Below are 23,825 nucleotides of genomic sequence, written 5' to 3' on the forward strand. Positions count from 1 at the left end.
AATTTTGTTACTCAACCATTAAAATAAAGTTAAGCTTTCTAATTGAGTTGAATTGGCTAATAGGATTTTGAATATTATGACCATGTTCTCAAAATTTTCACAATGTAGTGTCCTTATATTCATTTTGGCTTATTAAATGAGTATACCTTTGAAAAAAATAACCTACCAAAAAACTTTCAATAATTAGACACTTGGTGTGAGTTTGGATAGCGGCAGAGGAGCGTTTTTAGCGTTTGCGTTTTTGGCTGGGTCCCACGACATTGTTCACAAACTAGCCAAAAACACAAAAACGAGCATACCAATGCATTTTTGGGTCCCACGATACTATTTACACATTTAAAAATTATTTTGCTACAGTATTTTCAGTAATAAGTTTTTAGTTTTTAGCAAATAAGCGGTATCCAAACACACCATTGTAAGACACAAAAGGTACAACCCCATGTGTAGTTCTTGTTCATTTCTAAAGATTAGCCATAATGTTAAAAAAATTCGTACTTTTTTTTTGAGAAAAAAAAAAGTCATACTTAGTACACAAAATTCCCACTTTGGTGAAGTTTGGGAGAGATTATAGTATGATAGGCAATTTTATCCCCAATTTTACTTGAAGAAACTGATTCTCAAACTTAGTCCCATGGCCTGTTACTTTTGGTTAAAGGCATTTGTTATCACACCAAGCCCAACCTTTAAGTATATGATTAAAACAAAATTTTAAGTAAATTATAAAAATGAATGAGTGCTAGTTTAAGACTTCTTTAGCATAATCCAAAGGCCGTATAAAAACTAATACCCTAATTTCAGAGTAAGAAAAGGCTAATGTTTTTACCAATTTTTCAATAATAGCCTCATATAACAATGAATAAGATTGGTACTATTTCTGAATAAAAAAAGACAAAGAAAAAAAGATTGGTACTATTTCAAAAAATAATAAACAAAAGTTTGAATTAATTTTTTTAGTAGTAAATTACACATCAAGTTACAAAATTTATGTAATAAAATTTATAATATCTCTACCATCATTCTTCAAAATAGCATGGAAATAACATGACTCAATATGATTAATCTTCTTTTATAACATGCTTGGCAATTGTATTTAAAATAAACTCACAAAACCCGGGGCAGTTTTGGGAATAAAGATAGAAGAATCAACCGACATACCAGAAACCACATTGAAGAGCCAAAACAAGTGACTGTTTCATGAGTCCTCAAATGAAACCATCAAACACTACCAACACTTGAAAATCTGAGTCTTTTAGCAACAACTACTCCCAAACTCTTTATAAATACCAAAGCCATTCTCACAGAAACTTTCATCCAAAACCTTCATAACTCCCTCAGTTTTCTCTCTACTAACTTCATTCATTATAGTATATTTTTCATTTACTCTCTTAAAATGGCAAAAATGGTGGCTGAATCACCTCTTGAGAGGAATAACGTGGCTTCCCTTGACAACAAGCTGGCCATGGCCAAGCGCTGTTCTCATGGTATCTTTGCTTTACTTTTGTTGTAGCTCTGCGGCCTTACGCAAATTTGATATATGTTTTATTTTTTTGGGTATCTCTTATTGTATGGCAGATTATTTATGTATAGGATAAAATTGATTTGAATGTGTCATGTGAGTGATCTCATAATTCTATGCATCGTGAGATTCAAGTGGAGTAAATCTTTCATTGATTGAATCCAAATTCCAAAGATATCACTGTGAAGTGGTCTTAATTATGTGATTAAGATTTAGTACTTCATAGCTCCCATAGTTCCAAATACCACTCTAGGACCTTTTCATGCTTTCAATGGATAAAGATGAGTTACTTTTTGTGGTGGGGGACCATTCTCATATATCCTAGATCATTGTTTTTTTCTAGACACTTTAGCTGAGTATTGCACGAAATTATTAGACGGATAATTTGACTGATCTGAAGGATGAGTTTGATGTTTTGAGAGCCATATGGAATGGTGCAATGATTATGCACACTACTAGATGATATGATAATGCACCTTTTATCACTTCTCAAATTTTTATTTTAGAGTATAAGCTGATTCTAATCCTGTTTTCTTTTCCAATGAATATTCAGAGGGTGTGATAGCAGGAGCTAAGGCGGCAGTTGTTGCTACTATTGCCACTGCCATTCCAACTGTAAGTCATTTTTCTCACAATTGTCTCAATCTGAAAATATTTACATCTTTTTTTTTCCATTATTTTACTAGTACTAGCCATTGATGAAACTGTCCTTCTAGCAATCTATTTCTTAATTTCTAGTAACCCCTCAATGATCCATAATGATAAATTATAACTAGTAACCCCTCAATGATTTCCTCTTTTGTAGCCTTTTCTTTACTCACATTTTGCTTTATATGCAGATGGCTAGTGTGAGGATGCTGCCTTGGGCAAGGGCTAATCTCAATCACACTGCACAAGCGCTCATAATCAGCACAGGTTACAATCATTCATGATCATCATATTATTGTGTTACTGTTCGTAATTATTATCATTGTTTATTAATACCACTTTGTTGATGGAAATTGTTAATGATGGCAGTGGCAGGAGCGGCATATTTCATTGTGGCTGACAAGACCGTTTTGGCAACTGCAAGGAGGAACTCCTTTAAGCAAATCTCTAACAATGAAGCATAATATGGAATCACTAGCATGGCTTTAGTTATATATGTTATTGGGCTTTAAAACCAATTATTATGTAAAAACACCATCTGATCTTGATAGATAAATAAAGATGGGTTTACGTTTCCATTCTAAGAGCACAAGAGCAGTATGTTCAAAGATCAGCTTACATGAATGCAAATTATCTTCCATATTAAATCAAATTGATGTTATTTACATATGTTATTTCATTCAAATTACATCATTTTACCAATAATCTCTACATGAGCAAAAACCGTCTTTAAAATGGTGGAAACGGTTCTTATCTCTCGCAATAATCTCCCTATTGAAGATCTTAGATATTAGCTTTGTAGCCGAATGACAATTTCCACATACACGAAGATTCTTAACAATTCTTATTGTTGTCCCTGGTTTTGTACTGATTAAACCAAAAGCAATGGCCAACTTCTCACTATGATGACTCAAGGCTCCTTCCTTCCACTCCTCATCAATGTCACGAAGCACCTCGGACGTATCAGGCACAAACCCAGCCACCTCCAAAAGCCTATCTATTTCGTCCAACATTTTGTAGACATCTTTTCTCAAGGGATGTACTTTGTCACTAACAACAAACTCATGAACAACTCCATCCACCTCAATTGAGGTACATCCAGGAACTTTCTTCATTCCCATATTAGTTAGCCTGTTTCTAATCCTAGCTACATCATCCCATCTACCAGCTCCTGCATATATGTTTGACAAAAGCACATAAGCCCCAGGGTTATCGGCTCCAATTCAAAGAGATGCTCAGCGACATATTCACCAAGTTCGACACGTCCATGAACTCTACAAGCTCCTAGCAGAGAACTCCAGATGGCCCCATCAGGCTTCATTTCCATATTCTTCATTAGGGTCTCTGCTTCATCAAACATCCCAGCTCGCCTAGAAGATCTATCATGCATCCATAGTGGTGCAGTTTTGGTGAAATGTTGAAATCATGAATCATTGAACTAAAATATTGGCGTCCAAGTTCTGGCAAACCGGCATGTGTACAAGCAGATAATAAACCAACAAATGTGATATCATCTGGTTTGATTCCTTCATTGGCCATTTCTTCAGAAAGCCTAATAGCCTTATCTGGGTGCCCATGCATGGCTAACCCAGATATCATTGCATTCCAGGAAGCCAAGCTTTTAAGATTCATATTATTAAAGACTTGTTCTGCTGCATCTATATTTCCACACTTCGCATACATGTCAATTAGACTTGTCCAAAGAGAGTTATTAGTCATATGTTGAAAGTTCTTATCTATATACGCATGAATCCATTTACCAAGGTCAAGAGCACCCAAGTAAGCACAAGCTGAAAGAACACCTAAAAGGGTCACATCATTGGGCTCAACATTCGATCTTAGCATTAACTGAAAGAGCGTCAATGCTTCTTTATAGCAACTCATTTTCGTATAACCACCTATCATAACATTCCAAGAAATCACATCCCTTTGGTGCAACCCATCAAATAACCCTCGAGCTGTTTCCAAATCACCACACTTCGAATACATATCAATAAGTGCATTAACAAGCCGAAGATTCGAACCAAGTACTCTGTTCTCAATCCAAGACTGCACCCAATTGCCCAATTCAACCGACCCTGACTGAGCACAAGCTGAAAGTACAGTCACCATGGTACTCTCATCGGGTTGTACATTCGCTTTCCTCATCTCCTCAAACAATGCCAATGCCTCTTCAAATCGACCACATTGTGCATAGCCCGCAATCATAGCGTTCCAAGATACCACATCTCTCACAGGAATTTCATTGAAAAGCCGACGAGCATCATCCATAAAACCCCTTGAAACATACCCAGTAATCAAGGCTGTAAACGACACTGCATCTCTCAGAGTACTTTTATCAAACACCAAACGTGCATTACCCAGTTCACCATTTTGCGCATACATATTTATAAGCGAAGTGTGCACAAAGGCATCATTCTCAAGCCCAAGCTTCACAACGTGTGCATGGATCTGTTTCCCTTCATGGGTAGCCCCTATTTTCGCACAAGACTTGAAAAGAAAAGGAAAAGTATAAGAATTCGGCTCAGTCCCACACAGAATCATACGTACGAATAACTCCAAAGCTACTATCGGGTTCGAACTCAACGAGCAGCCACGTATAATGTTGTTCCAAATGAAGCGGTTGGGTTCTTCAATGGATTCAAAGAGTAACAACGCGTAAGCGAGGTCTCCATAGGGTGAGATGGCGCAAAACTCGATGAGCTTGCTTAGCGCGAAGTGGGTGTTGTGAAGACCAGTCTTGATGATTTGAGAGTGGACTTGTTTGAGGTCTTGGAGGCTTTTGCATTTGGAAAGGAAATGAAGAGATGGGTGGGATTGGAGGAGTTTGTATGGAGGATCAGAAGCCGGGAGGATATGATGAGTGGAAGAAGATAAAATGGGTAGTGATAGTGAAGAAGATGGTGAGACAGGGAGCACCATTTTTTTTTTTATGATTTTATGTTTGGGAAGTGAAAATTCAATTTCTTTTGCATAAATCGACACCTGATTGTTAGATATTGTTGGGTTTGTTTAACTTGGTACTTTTAGCGAAGCAATGTCAGTTTTTGATGCAAAATTCACAATTCTTGCTAAGTTATGAAGTGTATATTAAAGAGTTACCCAGTATTTTATGTTATTGAGTGATATATATATATATATATATATGAGAAACCATTACTTATGATTGTTTTTAATTGAACTATCAAATTTACGGTTTGAAAAATGTGTAAGTTAAAAAATGTATAATTTGAACCATGTAATTATGATTGTTTTTAATTATATTCATGCATATGCATTGAGTTCCATACTAATATATAATTAAAGTCAAAGTTTAGAAAAAAATTTAATTAGATTTTAAATTAGAATTCAATTATGGGCTAATTTTGTGTCGTGTATTCACTTAAATTTTTTAATCTTTGTGTCAAGTAAGTTAAGGAGTACAAAATACTAAGAGTCTAATATTAATAAACTATAAAATAAATAAATAAAAATAAACAAATAAACAAATTACATATACTAATGAAATCATCCACGCGTTCTATCTTATTAAAAATTAGGAAAAAAATCATAAGTGGCATTAAATTTAGGTAAGAATTTTAATATATGACTAATTACGTTTACTTTTAAGAAAAATTAACCAATTATTTATGTTTTTATAATAAAATTTGTGTTTAATTTTAAATGTATCAATATGTATGCATGTGTTACATGATATTTTTTTAATAATTTAACTAATTATTTATATTTTATGATAAAAATTGTGTTTAATTATTAATGCATCCATGTGTATGCATGTGTTACATGCTAATCTATATATATAATAATAGGTGAAGCTAAGAGAAACTCAAATTAAAATTTCAAATTAAAATTCTAATTTTGCGTCATGTGTTCTAAATTATTTATTCTTAAAGAGTTTTATTTCTTAATTTTAGAATCAAATATGAGACCATATCATAAATATTCATTCAAGGGAGTTATTAAGTACAAAAAATCTAAAATAAATTAATCGTAAAAAAAAGGTGCTTTACAATTATAATAAAAAAAAATGACAATTTACATTTTATACCTAATAATATCCTTATAAATTTTTTTAAAAAGTTAACAAACTATAAAAAGGACTACCAATAGTATTTATATTGTATATATAAGAATTATTTTATGCATCTTATTGTATATCTTTAAGTATATCCATGTATATACATGGGGTTACAAGCTAGTTGAGTATAAAAATAGAAGAATCCAAATCCAATTAGATTCTAAATTGGATTTCAATTAGAGTCCAATTTTACACCATGTGTCCATCTAATTTTTTAATTTTTATGACAAGTGAATTATTATGAGCAAAAATCAAAGAGTCTAAATCAAATTAAATTATAAATCATATATATATATATATATATAATGAAAAACTATTACATATTTTAGAAATCTATGGTTTAAAAAAATATATATGTAAGCTCCATGTATAATTTCAACATTTAAAAAAAAATGTATAATTTGAACCATATAATTATAATTGTTTTTAATCTATATATAATAATAGGTGAAACTGAGAAAAACTCAAATTAGAATTCCAAATTAGAGTTCCAATTTTGTGTCATGTGTCCTAAATTATTTATCCTTAAAGAGTTTTATTTCTTAATTTTAGAATCAAATGTGAGACCATATCATAATATTCATCAAATGGAGTTATTAAGTACAAAAATCAAAGAGTTTAAAATAAATGAATCATAAAAAGAAAAGGTGCTTCACAATAATTTTATAATAAAAAAAGGACAATTTACATTTTATACCTAATAATATCCTTATAATTTTTTTTAAAGAGTTAACAAAATATAAAAATGACTATCAATAGTATTTAAATTATATATATATATATATATAAGAATAATTTGTATGCATCTTATTGTATATTTTTAAGTGTATCCATGTATATGCATGGGAGTACAAGCTAGTTGAGTGTAAAAATCGAAGAATCCAAATCCAATTAGATTCTAAATTTGATTTCAATTAGAGTCCAATTTTACACCATGTGTCCATCTAATTTTTTAATTTTTATGACAAGTGAATTATTAGGAGCAAAAATCAAAGAATCTAAATCAAATTAAATTATAAATTATATATATATATATATATATAATGAAAAACCATTACATATTTTAGAAATCTATGGTTTTAAAAAAAAAAATATGTAAGCTCCATGTATAATTTCAACATTTAAAAAAAAAATTATAATTTGAACCATGTAATTGTAATTGTTTTTAATTGTACCCATGCATATATATGGGGTTATACACTAGTAGGTTATAATACAAGTTTGATCCAACTTTGGAAGTGTAAGAGTGTTATTTGTTTTAGAAGGGATAGAGTGAAAGAAACAATAGAAAAGCAAGTGGAAAATGCATTTTTTACGTTTTCATTAGTAATTTTAATGACCAAGTTTCTAATGAGAGTTTAAAGAAATTTTTTGTCTAGCGGTCTTAGTGTTCTCATTAGAAACTTGGTTGTCAACAAAGTTTCATGGGAGATTATGCATAATTGTGTCCTCTGTAGAATTTCTTGCCAAGAGTTAAGCCACTTGATATTTAAAATGTTTGTGAATGTTTGGGAGATTGTTTCTAACTGTTTTCAAACAGTGATAAGACTTCATTTTTGGTCTATATATATTGTTTAAAGTTTAAACTCTTATTATTGAGATACGTTAATTTCTCTTAAAAACACAAGAAATCTTATGGATCTCTCTAAAATTGTTATTTATAGAATCTAATTAGTTGGATTGTCTAAGAATAACATTAATCCATGCCTCTAAGTCCTTGTTCTTTGTTTATTTAATTTTTTAACCATTTGACCTCTAACAATTTTCACAAAAAAAAAAGTCATAACTCTTCGTTATGGACTGGACCAAAACCCCCTGTGGACATGCTATTTCTTGGGTTCAGCCCAACCCAATATTTATAGCATGTTGAAATGAATGTATTGATAATATTTCCATCACAATAAATCAAACCATAGGTCAAAAGAAAATTATCTCTTACCCCAATGATTTGATAGAAAATTTTATGTGAAAATAGTTTTTCATGTTTACTTATATTTAGTAGTATTAGAAAAAATGAGTCAAAAGAAAATTATATATTAACTTTTCTTATTTAGCTTGATGTGAGATAAAGTTGTTTTCCACTATTTTTTAGAAAACAATTCTATCTCTTACCAAGCTAAATAACAGAAGTTAAGAGATAATTTTCTAACTCATTTTAAGGTCACTACCAAATATAAGAAAATAAAATAATTTTCTAGAAACTATTTTTTGGAAACTGATTCATTTTAAAAAAAAAAAAAAAATGTTAATGTTGAAACAAACGAAGCGTAACTATCATTCCCAGAATTTCAAATTAGAACTGAATTACTAAACCATTTATAAATAAATGGAGGAAAAATAACCTAATTAGAAGCATAAATTCCATCAAGAGGTTAAATTCCATAAGGATTTGTTGTGGAAGTTCTTATGTATACCTCTAATAATATATTGAAACATTATATTTTTCCAAATATAAAAATAAAAATTAAATTAAATTAAATTATTTTAAAAAAACATTATTATAATTATCAAATTCTAGATTAAAAAACAAAACAAAACAAAGACACCCACATGAAATAAGCACATTTGATAGCCCCTAAGCTCGTGTAATTATTCGGTATACCCAGTGTATTACATCCACCTCTCACATAATGGTAAACCTCATATATGAATCTCATGCATGAGACCCATATTTATGTGAGAGGAAGGTGTAATCCACCAAGCATATTGAATAATTTCTCCCTAATTAAGCTCCCCACGTATGCTACTATTTATAAATTAAATAATGCTACTTGGGTTAGAATAAGCTTGTTGGGTTTAAGAAACATCGTATAAATTAATCTTTCCCAAAAACTTAACAAAACAAAATAAAAAATAAAAATTATCTTAGCCAATATTAAGAAACAATTTTTTTTCTTTATTGGCAGATGATTACAACTTAATGTATTAAAAATAATGATTTGTGTATTTATCTTAGTTGATAATTTGTTCATACTATATATGGATGCCCATTTGAAGTTTTATTTTATTTTACTTATACTCCGGCCCTTTAACTTGAAATTCTAGGTCCATCCCTGCTCACCACTATCTAATGTGACAAACTATAACTGACTGCTTGTCATTTTCATATGACCCATTATTTTTTCCACCACTCACATGCAGTTTATTACATCAAAATTTTCACAAAGTTATGATACAAAAAGATGTGGTCATAAATATTTTTTGATAAATCCTCTAGATAGCCAAAAGTTATAAGTCTTATGATGCTCTTTACGATACTCTTGTAGCTCAATCGGCTAACACCTTTTAGTATTTCCAAAACATCCAAGGTTTAAATTCTCCATCTGCTATTGTAACTATCGAATTAACTTGAAAAAAAAAAAAAAGTTTAGGAAAAAATATTTCTATAGAACTCTTTCAAACTAATCTAAAGTTTCTCCCATGTAATAGGAATTTTGGGCCAAAGCCAAAAAACCTTAGATGATATTATATATTTATAAGATTTTAAAACTTGTTCCTGGTTGGACAACAAATACACTCCTTCATCAGCAAGGAGTACTATTTTATGTTTCATATAGAATAGACAGTCCTTTCGGACCAACAACATCCAAACTAAGTCAAATTAGGAATTTGAAAAAATTTCCAATAGATCTCCACCTTGATTCAAATTCCACAAAGCAAGAGTCATAAGTTGAGCCAACCTCTACAGGTGTGTCAAATGTTGAAACCAATTAAGATCCCAACCAAAAACAAAGTGCAAATCACCCTAAGCTACCTTCAAATGTGCCAATAGAAACCAAATGCATTAAAAGATGGTGCCACAAGTTTGTCTATTAATCTTCTCCTAGTATTTTTTTTTTTTTTTTTTGACATTTTTTTCCCCGTTACAAGATCCATGAACCAATCAACAGAATATCAAAAGAGAACAAATTTAAACATCTAAGTAGCAAACCTTACCTCTAAACAACAAATTCAAACACCAAGGTGGTGAATCTTGGCTTTGAAGAACAAATCCAAACGCCTAGGTAATGAATTTTGGCTCTAAAGAACAAATCCAACCATATCTAAGTAGTGAACCTAGGATATGATAATAGTTTGATTGTAAAAAAGATTACAAGCTTGAGAAAGATCCCCAAAGAAAATAATAAAATAAAGAATCTAAAAATAGACACAACCACACATAGGAGAACAACAAAAAGTTACGTGGTTTGGCAATAACCTATGTCCATGTGAATGAATTCACTATGTATCAAAGATTACAAAATGTTTACACACTCAAAAAGCAATCACAAATTACAAAATCTTTATAGGGCTCTTTCAAACTAATCCAAAGTCTTTTCCTTCATGAGAGGACCTATGGACTGAAGTTCCAAGCTTATCCTTGTGGACAATAAATATTTCATCGTCAATGAGTACTATTACTTGTTTAATAAAGAATAGACTTTCATTTCATTCCAATAAACCCATAAAAGGTCAAAAATTAACATTTGAGACAACTTCTAACAAACACTCGTGAAAAAATTTATGAAAAATGAAGCCATCGTAACACTAGTCAATGCATTAAGCAAACAAGTTATTAACTGCTAGAAAACATCTTCTAATTGCCCATTGACTTGACTTGTGTGCAGCCATATTTGTTGAAAGCTCAAGTTTTTAACTGCTACACTTCTGGTACTGTAGCTGCGTTTGTGTGAAACGCGACTCAAACACACTCTATAGTAATATTTTTGTAAACGCAGCTTAAAAAAAGACAACTAAAATACACGTTTTTGTAGTGATTCTATGTTCCAGGAGCAATAAATCTAATCAATTTTGATAGGATTAAAGACTAACACTATACATCTCCATTAAATAACACTTAAGGACCAATATCTAGTTATAGATGCTATGCTAAAGAGTGCAGTGGATTGTTTGCTTGTGCCTGTGCTATTTCAGGAGAACCCTTGTTGACAATCTTTCTAAACCTTGTCCCACATGATTCCTATTTCCTATCAATGACCGCTAAACAAGAATTGTTCTTTCCAGTTGCCGCATCCCAATTTAGTTCGATACTTTGAGGTGGGGGTGGAGCCGGTGAAGTTTTTGCTGTCTAGTCGGTGTTTATGCTTTATATCATATCAAGTATATTCTTCGATAGCTCTATGGCGTGCAAATATGCTACATCTTTAATTTTTTATCTGCACCCACATGAAAGTAGGGCAGCATTTTAGTGGTAAGTGATGCAGCCTGACCATTTGAAATCATTCGCTTGAAATATGCGTGTTAATGATGCGCAAATGACAGAGAAATTACTAATCATTTGTACACCATACACCAATCATTGATAGCTTAACAAAGACAAGATGGAAATCTCACTCCCTTTAAAGAGATTCAAGCACTGTACATCTAACATAACTTATAAATTGGTGAAGCAAAATTATTGTTTGACTTGTCTCTTCTAATGAACAACAATTTGACTGAATCATTTGATGACTTAAGTTAGTTCTACACTAATAGCTTAACCAAAACTCCACCAAAAAAAACTTTTTTGTGGAATGCCAAAATCCCACTTACACTTTCTTTATCCAAACATCCTCAAATATGCATTATTGTATTTGATGTAGAATGGACAACACAGACTTTCCTTAAACAAAAAGATCATCAGAAATTAATATGCAAAAAGTTTGTAAGATAAAGTAGTATAAGCTAACACGGAATTGCATAAAATTTGGTGACTTAAAGGGAATCGTCGGGAGGATAAAAACTCATGCCTTATGACAATTACCTATGCTACTTTTGGGAAAATTCATTTTTAATTTGTTTGAGTTTGGTTTAGTAAATTTTGCTACTTATGTTAATTTTTTGTTTTGATGTGACTTTCAATTTAAAAATCATAATAAGGTCTTTTTTTTTTTTTTTTTTTTGGGAGGTGTCCTAGAGTTTGTTGGATTTTATTTGTAATTTTTCTAATTTTTTTTGGCAATTTTCCTTATTTTCTAACATAAATTTTTGCTTAACACAAATTATTGCATTAATTTGAAATTTCATTAATAAAAATTTCTTGTTGTCATGGGTAATGATAACTAACATTTGTAACTGTTGGGGTGTAATTCTTGGAGTGTGGTTAGCCCATTATTGGCTTCGTAGGTGAAAATATGTAATTATATCTATATCACAGACTATTGTCATGGTGAGGGAGTTTTTAAAATTGAAGATCGGGTGCTAGAATGCAAGCCACTATCTCTTCATATTAAAACTCCCACGCTTTTTCATTTACCAGCCTACTTTATTCGAATAGCATAATTATAATAAAAAATTATTTTATTTATCAATTAATATTAAAATTCACCAACAAATTTTTTTATTAACTGATCATAAGGATAGTTTTATAATTTCTTCTTCAAGTTTACTTTCAAGAATCAATGGTTCAATTGTTGGTTGCTATAGCTTCTTAAGGAACAAAAAAACTTTATTCTCCCATAAAATTTCTACTTTATACTCTTTTTTTTCTTTTTTTTTTTTATATAAGATAAAAATTCTACTCTAATCTAATCTAAGTATATATGTGTATATGAAATTTTCTCTTGAAGACTTAAACCCGACTTTACCCCTCACATTTCACAAGCATTTATACTTGTGAGTGACCATCCACTAAGGGTGTGCGGTGGTTACTTTACACTCTTTCAATTATAGTATATCAGGTGTCAAACTTTTTTTTTTCTTTTTAAACTTTAGTTACTTTATAATATTAAAAAAATGAATATATAGTAAGCTATAATGGTGGATTGTAAGTAGAATATCCAAGTACATTGAGACAAAAAAAAAAAAAAAATTATTCTTGTTGGCTATATATATAGGCCCAAGTCCAATAAAGCCTATCATATTATGTTGCTATAGTCCAATAATTATAAGATTTTATAACCTTAGAGGGATTTATTTTTATTTTATAATTAGTTATAACAATGGAAAGGAAGATTTGAACCTTAAATATTTAATTATTATTGTACTAATAATAATTCAATATTAGTATGCTTTTTCATATTTGATGTAATTCAGTCAATTGTGGTGTCAAAATCTAGTGGAATGATCAACAAATATTTTGTACGTTTATCCAAAAAAAAAAAGCAGTATTTCTTACATCAATATATATATATATTGATATTCTTAATATATATCTAATAGAGTGATGTTAGAAATATTACAAATTTTATTACATAATTAAGGCTTACAAATGAACACTTGTCACACACAAAAAAACATAAATTTAACATATGTTTTTGAAATCCACCTATCAAATTAATTTTCATATTAATTTATGAATATTTTGTTGTAAAATTTGTAATAACTTTAATATTTTATGGGAAGCGAGCTAACTTTGATTTGTGTTTATTCAATTGGGTCAAGTTAATCCCCTTTATATCATTCCCATTTTACCAGATATCTTGGAAAAGACTAAAAGCTATTTCATGATTTTCATGATCAAGAGTTAATGCTAATCCCATTTATAACTAAGTTAAAGGAAATACAACTCTTGCATATGAAACTAGTTTATCACACGTTGCAATCCAAGTAAGGCCTTTTCACATAAACACCTAGCCCACCACCACCAGGTTGATCTCCTGCCCAGCATCGGTCCCCCGTGATTTTTATTCCAGTTATAAATTTACTTTGCTAATATATATATATATATACANTATACCTCTAATAATATATTGAAACATTATATTTTTCCAAATATAAAAATAAAAATTAAATTAAATTAAATTATTTTAAAAAATCATTATTATAATTATCAAATTCTAGATTAAAAAACAAAACAAAACAAAGACACCCACATGAAATAAGCACATTTGATAGCCCCTAAGCTCGTGTAATTATTCGGTATACCCAGTGTATTACATCCACCTCTCACATAATGGTAAACCTCATATATGAATCTCATGCATGAGACCCATATTTATGTGAGAGGAAGGTGTAATCCACCAAGCATATTGAATAATTTCTCCCTAATTAAGCTCCCCACGTATGCTACTATTTATAAATTAAATAATGCTACTTGGGTTAGAATAAGCTTGTTGGGTTTAAGAAACATCGTATAAATTACGCAAGATGATACTATAAGTGCACAAGTTTACTCATTATTAAAAGTTCGAATAATATATATTTATATATATATTGAAGTCATTATAGTCTATCAAACAAAAAACTCAATTTTTTTTCTTTTGTTAATTTGATAGTTGGAGTGACGAAATTTGATTCCTGGATGCTTTTGTTGAAAACTTCAAGAGATGTCAACTAGTTAAATTACAAAACTCTTTCCGAATCTTTAACATAAAGAGGAAAGAAAAAAGTTTGTCTATCAAACAAAAAATCTAAACCTTTTACATAAAGAGTAAAGGATATATATAGAAACACTATGCAAAATTGAAATTATGTGAGAATAAATCCTCCCATCCCCCCCCCCCCTACCGCTCACCCCCTAAAAAAAGGAAATAAAGTCTATCAAATAGAAAAGTTGATCCTTTTACATAAAGAGCAAAGGAAATTGAAATGCTTGGCAAAATTGAAATTATATGAGAATAAATATATTATAAACCCCCTCTCTTTTCACCCCCTGCCCCCAATAAAAACCAATAGAATTAGAATTTCTTTTTGAGATATAGGTGGAAAGTAGAGGGAAGGTATGATTCAACTATAGGCATTTGGTACCACAAAAAATGCCATTATCATTAAACTATCTCTTGAACCTCGAATTTTAATATTACTATTCATTAAAATAGCATAGTTCACCATGATTGGTTTGTCAAATGTGAAGGAAAATTGCACCAAACTTCGTGTTGCTTGTGAGGCATCCAGCATCCTAGCTTGGAAGAAACCTTCGTAGAAGTGCCTCAATGCTCTGTCATGGTGTTGATTTAGTTTTGGAAATGGAAATTAAGGTAATAAAAACTTGGGTTATTTTTTAGGTAAACATAGAATTTGATCATGTCTGATAGTAAATAGGTTTTTTAATATTAAAATTATGTCTGATAGTATGATTTGCCAATATTTTAATTGAGGGTATAAATAAGATGTTTTACACAGGATCTCTATAGAATTTACTTTTCTTATTTATTTGTTAACCATGTAGAATTTACTTGGTTGAAAATAATGAAAAAATCTATTTGCCAACTAATCCCCCCCCCGCACCACCCCCCCCCCCTAAAAAAAAGGAAATAAAGTCTATCAAATAGAAAAGTTAATCCTTTTACATAAAGAGCAAAGGAAATTGAAACGCTTGGCAAAATCGAAATTATATGAGAATAAATATTTATAAACCCCCTCTCGTTCTCACCCCTGCCTCCAATAAAAACAACAGAATTAGAATTTCTTTTTAGATATAGGTGGAAAGTAGGGGGGAAAGGTATGATTTGAACTACAGAATGTGGTACTACAAAAATATCATTATCATTAAGCTATCTCTTGAACCTTGAATTTTAATATTACTATTCATTAAAATAGCGTAGTTCACTATGATTGGTTTGTCAAATGTGAAGGAAAAGTGCACCGACCTTTGCGTTGCTTGTGAGGCATCCAGCATCCTAGCTTGGAAGAAACCTTAATTGAAGTGGCTTTGTCATGGTGTTGATTTAGTTTTGGAAATGGAAATTAAGGTAATAAAAAATTTGGGTTTTTTTTTTTTTTGGTAAACATAGAATTTGATAATGTCCGACAATAAATAGGTTTTTTTAATATTAAAATTATGTCTGATATGTAGATTTGCCAGTATTTTAATTGAGGATATAAATAAGATGTTTTACATAGGATCTCTATAGAATTTACTTTTCTTATTTATTTGTTAATCCTATAGAATTTACTTGGTTGAAAATAATGAAAAAATCCATTTGCCTAATCCCCCCCCCCCCCCCCCCCCCCACCCTACCCTACCCCTAAAAAAAGGAAATAAAGTCTATCAAATAGAAAAGTTGATCCTTTTACATAAAGAGCAAAGGAAATTGAAACGCTTGGCAAAATTGAAATTATATGAGAATAAATATATTGTAAACACCCCTCTCATTCTCACCCTCTGCCCTCAATAAAAACCGATAGAATTAGAATTTTTTTTGAGATATATGTGGAAAGTAGGGAGGAAAGGTATGATTCGAACTACAGGTACCACAGAAAATGTCATCATCATTAAGCTATCCCTTGAACCTCAAATTTTAATATTTCTATTCATTAAAATAGTGTAGTTCATCATGATTGGTTTGTCAAATGTGAAGGAAAAGTGCACCGACCTTTGCGTTGCTTGTGAGGCATCTAGCATCCTAGCTTGGAAGAAACCTTAATAGAAGTGCCTTAATGCTTGTCATGGTGTTGATTTAGTTTTGGAAATGGAAATTAAGGTAATAAAAATTAGGGTTTTTGTTTTTGGTAAACATAGAATTTGATAATGTCCGACAGTAAATAGGTTTTTTTAATATTAAAATTATGTCGATAGTATATGATTTGCCAGTATTTTAATTGAGGGTATAAATGAGATGTTTTACCCATCTCTCCCCCCCCCCCCCCCCCACCCCTACCCTAACCCTAAAAAAAAGGAAATAAAGTTCTAGTACGTTTATCCAAAAAAAAAAAGCAGTATTTCTTACATCAATATATATATATATTGATATTCTTAATATATATCTAATAGAGTGATGTTAGAAATATTACAAATTTTATTACATAATTAAGGCTTACAAATGAACACTTGTCACACACAAAAAAACATAAATTTAACATATGTTTTTGAAATCCACCTATCAAATTAATTTTCATATTAATTTATGAATATTTTGTTGTAAAATTTGTAATAACTTTAATATTTTATGGGAAGCGAGCTAACTTTGATTTGTGTTTATTCAATTGGGTCAAGTTAATCCCCTTTATATCATTCCCATTTTACCAGATATCTTGGAAAAGACTAAAAGCTATTTCATGATTTTCATGATCAAGAGTTAATGCTAATCCCATTTATAACTAAGTTAAAGGAAATACAACTCTTGCATATGAAACTAGTTTATCACACGTTGCAATCCAAGTAAGGCCTTTTCACATAAACACCTAGCCCACCACCACCAGGTTGATCTCCTGCCCAGCATCGGTCCCCCGTGATTTTTATTCCAGTTATAAATTTACTTTGCTAATATATATATATATATACACACACACACACACATGGATTCCCTTTTCTTACACAGTTTTAGGGAAAAGGGATTTTGCTAGCCAGACCCCATTTGTGATCTCTTGGGGACAAACATGTGGCAAGCCGCCAGTAGGAGAAACAATGAAGAGCATATCATATTTCTCAATAATTATAGGATCACAACTTATTCCACACATTTTGTCATAACTATTCTATGTCACCTATGTCACAGAATGTGATTAGCGCATGTTATTTTTCATAACATTCTACTACTTTTCTTTATCACTCACAGTTAATCCCATTGAAGAGTTATTGCAAAGTGTGTAGAATAAATTGTAGTCCTAACATTTTTGTATATTACAAGGTATGGTATTATCTATGATTTGCACATGTCAAAGCATTGCCTAGCTAAAAGGTCTAGGTCGTCATGTCACAAACAGAATGAATACATGTATATACAACGAAAGAAAAGCAGCTAAAAAGATTTGCTAATGGATGTGAATCTTCCGGGGAATGGCATTTCAATTATTGCCCAAAAGGCACCCAGAATTTTGTTTTGGATGTGCATTAACAAAAAGCATATATTCCCCCGTGAATTTTTTTTTTCTCTTAGTCTGCCCCTTTTATGTATAACCTGTTTCACGTGGAACTGATCCAGGTCCAGCAAGAACTTTCTGAGCATATAATATATAGGGAAGGTCTATATGCCGACTTGGATGAATCCACGAAGGGAATTTTTTTTTCTCACTCATTATTAGCCATTCTATATATGCTATAATCATCATAATTTCACATACGTTGTTCACATTTTTTAAATATGTCCACATTTAACACATAAAATGAATAATGTATACGATGTTACATATTAATAAGTGTGCAATAATCAATGTCAATCGTAAGCATGTGACGTGTGCACATAGGTATACATCCATGTTGGCTTTAGCACGTGCAAACCAGCCTTGTGAATGAAATTCTCTATAGCCACCTAGCTTTCAAAAAACAGCTCCCGCCTCCCCCTCATAACACCTTGCTAGCTAGAAAATGAATATGGAGAAGGAATAATGTCTCTCAAGTGTTCTTTTCTGATAATGCATGAGGAATCGTGTAAAGAAAGGGTATGAGTGGAATTTTAGTTAAAATGTAGTGCATGCACTTAGCAGTGTCAACCTCTGTAAGTCCCCTTCCAAAGAATAATTCTAGTATAGCAAAGAAGTAAGAGAGAAAGTCTTATCTAAAGCTTTCAGAAATTTTTTTTTCTACTTCTGGAACTTAAGGAAACAAACCATCACCAGGAAACGGAAAAGAAAATTCAGTACCCCACAAATGACACCTTAAGGCTCTTACCAAGTAGTATATAAAGCCTTCCCACCCTAAACACCAAAAGCACCAACTGTATTGACAATCCCTTCTATTACTAGTACAAACCAGTGCTTGCAGCAGGGTGCTACTTTAACACTACTAGTGCCAAAGTCCTTCATTTCCTTAAGGTTAGCTTCTTAATTCAGTTTATCCTCGCAATCCTTGCTAGTTTTGGTAGGTGAACATTGAGTTCAAGAGCATAGGGTTTTGGAATAATGCTGCCTAACTTATAAAGTTCAAGACTTCAAGGAGCATGTTATGAGCTAAGGTGCAGTTTCAGTGGCCTAGCCACTAGGTGTACTAAATAAAAAGTTATCTCACATGCAATTAATAGGAACCCTCTTTAAGATTCATAACATGATCCTTTTCATTTCACTGGAAACGGTTAACATTTTTTTTTTATTTTAATACAAGATAAAATTTTACTCTAACTTAATTTAAGTATATATGTGTGTGAAACTTCTTCTTGAAAACTTGAACATCGGCCCTTACCCCCCACATCCCACAAGCACTTATACTTGTGGAGTGATCATTGTACCAAGAGTGGATGGTGATAACATTTTTTTTCCCTATAATGTACAGTGTCAAGTTATTTAAATGTTCTAATTATAGGGAGGTACTTATTTCATAACTAGATACAAAGATGAATAATGGTTGATTTTACTTTGTTATCTCATTTTGTATGTTATCAATACAGAAAAATGAGCTGGTCAGGAGGAGATTGGATATGCAGTGCTTGCCAGCACTCGAATTTCAAGAAAAGGGATACTTGCCATCGCTGTGGATACCCGAAGTATGGAGGCCCCGACCCATCAACGTATATGAGCAACAGGACTGAGGTGTTGGCGGGGGACTGGTACTGCAATTGTGGTGCTCACAACTATGCCAGCCGATCAAACTGTTTTAAGTGCAGTGCATATAAAAATGATTATGCCATGATGGGTTCTGGAGGTTATGGATCAGATTGCAGTGCCCCACCTGGATGGAAAAGTGGTGACTGGATTTGTTCTAGGTGATTTCACATATACTACTTGATTATGTTACTATTCTACTATATTATAACTAAGCGTGCGTTTAGATTGCAATTAAAATTATAAATTATTTTATTATTTCGTTTATTTTTGCTACTATTCATAGGTCCCACTACATTTTTTGCACAAATCATGCGCTTATTGTACTATTTCAACTAATTTTTACTTTTATTTATAGTATTTTCAGAAATAATTTTTTATTTTCAATAAAATAAGCGGTATCCAAACACACATATCCAGAGACATTGACTATTAATAATTGTAGAACATGTAAAATTTCAGAATTAGTGTGCACTTGCCCACTCTCTCATGCATTGCATTAACTCTAAGGCCCTAGTCTAATATGAGTGCACTTTGAATTGAACAGAATGGGTTGTGGAGTACACAATTATGCTAGCAGGTCAGAATGTTTCAAGTGCAGAACACCAAAGGAATATGGTAAGTAAAATTAATTCAGTCATTTTACTGTTTCCTTTTTCTTAATGGTTCATCACATGTTCTTAACAAATGCTACTTGTTTTCAGTTTTTTAACACATTTATCCCTTCTATTTTCAGGTGGTGGAATGTAACCAATAAGATTTTAAGAAGTTTCTCCAGTGAGATCCCCAAATTCTCTTTGCATCTGATCCCTCATTAGACGCCACCTTTTTTTGTTCTACTTTCCTTCCGAAGATAATTAACCTTTAGGTCATGGTTGAAGGCTCTTTTCAGACCACAATAACCATGCGCTTGTATTAGAAGGGTTTCTAGCTTTATATGGTGCAAGGTGTTCTTAGATAGAGCTTAAGAAATCCCTTTTTATCCTTGATTAATGGAGGCACTAAGTATACAATAACTGTCAAAATCTCTCTCTCTCTCTCTCTCTCTCTCTCTCTCTCTCTCTCTCATGTGTGTAAAAGTTGATACTACTTCTGTGAGGTGGTCCAAAGAATGTGTAAACTAGTTGCCATGATCAACATATAGAAATTCAGGACTTGGTCATGGTATGGACCATTAGGGCTTTGGATTCAACTAATGCAGGGAAAAAAAAAAGGATCACAAGATATTAAAAGAATAAAAAAATATTCAAGGAACCCCATTGAGTTGTTCACTTCAAAAGACATACTTTCTTTCGGAGCAATAATTTATGATCCCTTTAAGCATCAAATCCTCCCCAGAAATAAATACAGATAAGAACCAGATGCCTTGCTTTATATGCATAGGCGCAAAATCGAAGTTTAAAGTGAGTCAAATACTCAAATCCAACCTCCCCCGCTTTAGCCTTCCATTTTAATGATTAGCACTAAAATATAGCCCTCAAAATTCACTTCTCCTTTGGCTATTGCATGCTAGCTAATGTCAAGATTGGTATTGCGAATCTACATTTAATTATTTCCATTGTTTATTTTTAAAAAGATTCCATATTCCAACTAAATTAAGATTAGAACTTAATTAGCATGTCTTAGGTTTCCCTCATTGACTAATGACAAATTTGTGTGCTCCTATATTATTGGTCAAAAAAGGTACTGCATACATGTTATTGTCTTCACTCTACAATCCATCGTTTAGCTTTTAAAAGATTCTGGCTTCCTACTATAAGTTATTTCTAAGTTTACGTGCTTTGCATATGTTAAGCAAGAGGCCAATATTAAATGCACTAGTTCCCCAGTGCACAGCATGGGTTCATACGCAGGACCAGCTACAACTTTTGAACGCCTTGCTTTTTCTTTTGCTATTTATATATTATTTTTTCCTTTTTGGGTATCTATGTCAAGGAAAAAGGAGTCAAATTAAGGAAAATATTATATTAAACTGTAGTCCTAGATTCGAACACAATGCCTCTGTCTATCTAGGTTCCTCCATATCATATACGTATTTACATGATATACATGTGGTTTTAAAAAACAAAACAAAAACAAACAAACAGACAAACAAAAAACAAACACAAAAAGAGTTTGCAAAATTTATGCAACTCATGCATGTCATCATCGCTATTTCCTGAAACTGTTTATACTGCCCTTTGGTTGCTATTCTGATCTTGACCCTTCAAAATGTTTCCTAAGAGGAACCTCACGGTGAAGCATCGTTCTATTTTGATTAACTACTGGTGTTAACTGGCCAAGTTGAAGTAAACTTAGCAATCCAGCTGTCATGAAGTGGAGCAAGAAACATGCATGTTGGAAAACAATATCTGAACGGTCTTCAACTTTATGTACAATCACAAGTTTATCTTGCTTTCTTCGTCATTTTCACTTTAAGAGGTAATCTTCTTTACATTTGCAGAAGCAATAATCATGAGATAGATGCTCTCACACTAACACACAAAACAAAACTGTCTCCTAAATCTCATGCATACCGTGTATCTTTTAATCCCTAAAAATTACGATCTGTATAGAAACCCCATTACAAATAGTGTTCTCCTCTCCAAATACGTAGGTGGACAAGTTGGGTCAAAACCACCTATGAGAACCATAACTGAAGCAGATATTAAAAGAATTTGGTACAAGGAATTGGGATGAGAAAACACTGTCTTCATGCTAAGGTTGTGAATCTCAAGAAGGATATTTAATTGTCGATGTAATCTCCTAAACTAAGGGATTCACAATGGAGTTATCACTTAATTTTACTAAAAAGAAAACCTTAAAAAATATACCTCTTTAGTCTTTATTAATATGTTAAAAGAGGAAATCAAATGCTTAAAGAATCATAAGATTTTGGCCATAAGTATAATATGTAAATTGAAGAAAGGTACACAACTTTATTTCATAATTACAATTTAAAAGAACATAAAAAAGAAAATTCTACAGAAAAACCTATTCTACATCCTAAATATTAGGTTCAGAAATTTATTTATTAGGTGAGAAGATATTAGATACCCACCATTGTCTAACCTAAGTTGGTCACCATTGTCTAACCTAAGTTGGTCATTTAGAGTACAATGACCAATATAAACGATCCACTATTTCAACAAGCAAATAATTATATAACTATTCAAAACAGCAAGTCGAAATAAATAACTCTATAGTCCAAGCTTGCATGAAGCACAAAGATATACAACTCCGCAAGGAAAAGATATGAGGTTAGATATAAACATAAACTATAAATAAGTTGAGAAATCACAACATATGATGAACTTTTAAATACAACTTTATATTCCATGTGAGCATGTTTTATAAAGTCCTAAGTGTGATCTACATGACAAATGAGTGGTTCTATTTAAATCAAAACGCAAAATACATTTTTTTTTTCCTGTTATGATGCAAAGAAAATGTTAAAGCATGCTAAATTTCTATTTAAAGAGGTATGGGAATGTTATTGTGAAGATCTCGTTTTTTGACTAAACCAAATGGGTTTGAAAATCATCAAGGAATGCGTTGTGAGTGTATGTGAACAGAATTGTCACTTATTTTTTTATGGACAAATTATAAAAAAATTAAAAAAAAAAAAAAAAAAACCTTCATAAATATACTTTTTTATTAAATCATCAAGGAATGCGTTGTGAGTGTATGTGAACAGAATTGTCACTTATTTTTTTATGGACAAATTATAAAAAAAAAAAAAAAAAAACCTTCATAAATATACTTTTTTATTGAATAATTGAATAAAATACTTCAATGAATCGAAAGAAAATTAAAGTTACACACCTTTGGTCCTACTTACATTCTAAAGAAAAGAAAATCGCAATACTTTGATAATATTCTTAAAATATTTTTCTTTCGTATAAAATCTTAATTTCTGAAATTAAATTCTGCATTGTACATGCATTCTACTAGTGTAATATAATATGAGGATGTAAATGCATAAAGATGTGATCAAACATATCACATCCAGATCTTAAAACCTTAATATATATGTTAGTACATATTGCTATACACTACAAAAAAAAAAAAGGTTCTATAGCCGCGTTTTTAAAACACAGCTATAGCTCAGAAAAACGTGGCTATAGGATGATTTGGCTTATAGCCGCGTTTTTTTAGGCCACGTTTTCAAAAGTGGCCTAAACCTCATGACTATAAGCCTGAGGGGTCTATGGCCGCACTTTTTCAAACGCGGCTATAAGCCAGGACTAATCGCCACGTTTAAAACGT

At 31.6% G+C, this 23,825-nt stretch overlaps 3 protein-coding genes across 3 annotated transcripts; 2 read left to right on the forward strand and 1 right to left on the reverse strand.

Annotated features, from left to right (window-relative positions):
- Positions 1-1,282: 1,282 nt before the first annotated feature.
- On the forward strand, positions 1,283-2,816 carry LOC112027987 (early nodulin-93). Its single transcript, XM_024060619.2, has 4 exons — positions 1,283-1,481; positions 2,070-2,131; positions 2,356-2,431; positions 2,534-2,816. Exons 1-4 carry the CDS (start codon positions 1,391-1,393, stop codon positions 2,626-2,628), a joined length of 324 nt encoding a protein of 107 aa, XP_023916387.1. The 5' UTR covers positions 1,283-1,390; the 3' UTR covers positions 2,629-2,816.
- Positions 2,780-5,175, reverse strand: LOC112027979 (pentatricopeptide repeat-containing protein At1g08070, chloroplastic). Its single transcript, XM_024060612.2, is given in 3 exon segments — positions 2,780-3,377; positions 3,380-3,532; positions 3,535-5,175. Coding segments are annotated over 3 exon segments (2,223 nt in total). The 5' UTR covers positions 5,087-5,175; the 3' UTR covers positions 2,780-2,859.
- A 13,446-nt stretch (positions 5,176-18,621) lies between these two features.
- On the forward strand, positions 18,622-20,596 carry LOC112027949 (uncharacterized). The gene is made up of 4 exons (XM_024060594.2): positions 18,622-18,854; positions 19,424-19,738; positions 20,125-20,195; positions 20,314-20,596. Exons 2-4 carry the CDS (start codon positions 19,428-19,430, stop codon positions 20,325-20,327), a joined length of 396 nt encoding a protein of 131 aa, XP_023916362.1. The 5' UTR covers positions 18,622-18,854; positions 19,424-19,427; the 3' UTR covers positions 20,328-20,596.
- Positions 20,597-23,825: the final 3,229 nt, after the last annotated feature.

Source organism: Quercus suber, unplaced genomic scaffold (assembly GCF_002906115.3).
Source record: "Quercus suber isolate HL8 unplaced genomic scaffold, Cork oak 2.0 scaffold_574, whole genome shotgun sequence".
Lineage (NCBI taxonomy): Eukaryota > Viridiplantae > Streptophyta > Magnoliopsida > Fagales > Fagaceae > Quercus > Quercus suber.

Excerpts from the sequence above, each read along its gene's own strand:
- LOC112027987 (XM_024060619.2), top strand. The coding sequence starts at position 1,391 with ATGGCAAAAATGGTGGCTGAATCACCTCTTGAGAGGAATAACGTGGCT. Across the intron at positions 2,132-2,355 it reads TTGCCACTGCCATTCCAACT|ATGGCTAGTGTGAGGATGCT; the intron begins GTAAGTCATTTT and ends CTTTATATGCAG. Across the intron at positions 2,432-2,533 it reads AGCGCTCATAATCAGCACAG|TGGCAGGAGCGGCATATTTC; the intron begins GTTACAATCATT and ends TAATGATGGCAG.
- LOC112027949 (XM_024060594.2), top strand. The coding sequence starts at position 19,428 with ATGAGCTGGTCAGGAGGAGATTGGATATGCAGTGCTTGCCAGCACTCG. Across the intron at positions 19,739-20,124 it reads GGTGACTGGATTTGTTCTAG|AATGGGTTGTGGAGTACACA; the intron begins GTGATTTCACAT and ends TGAATTGAACAG.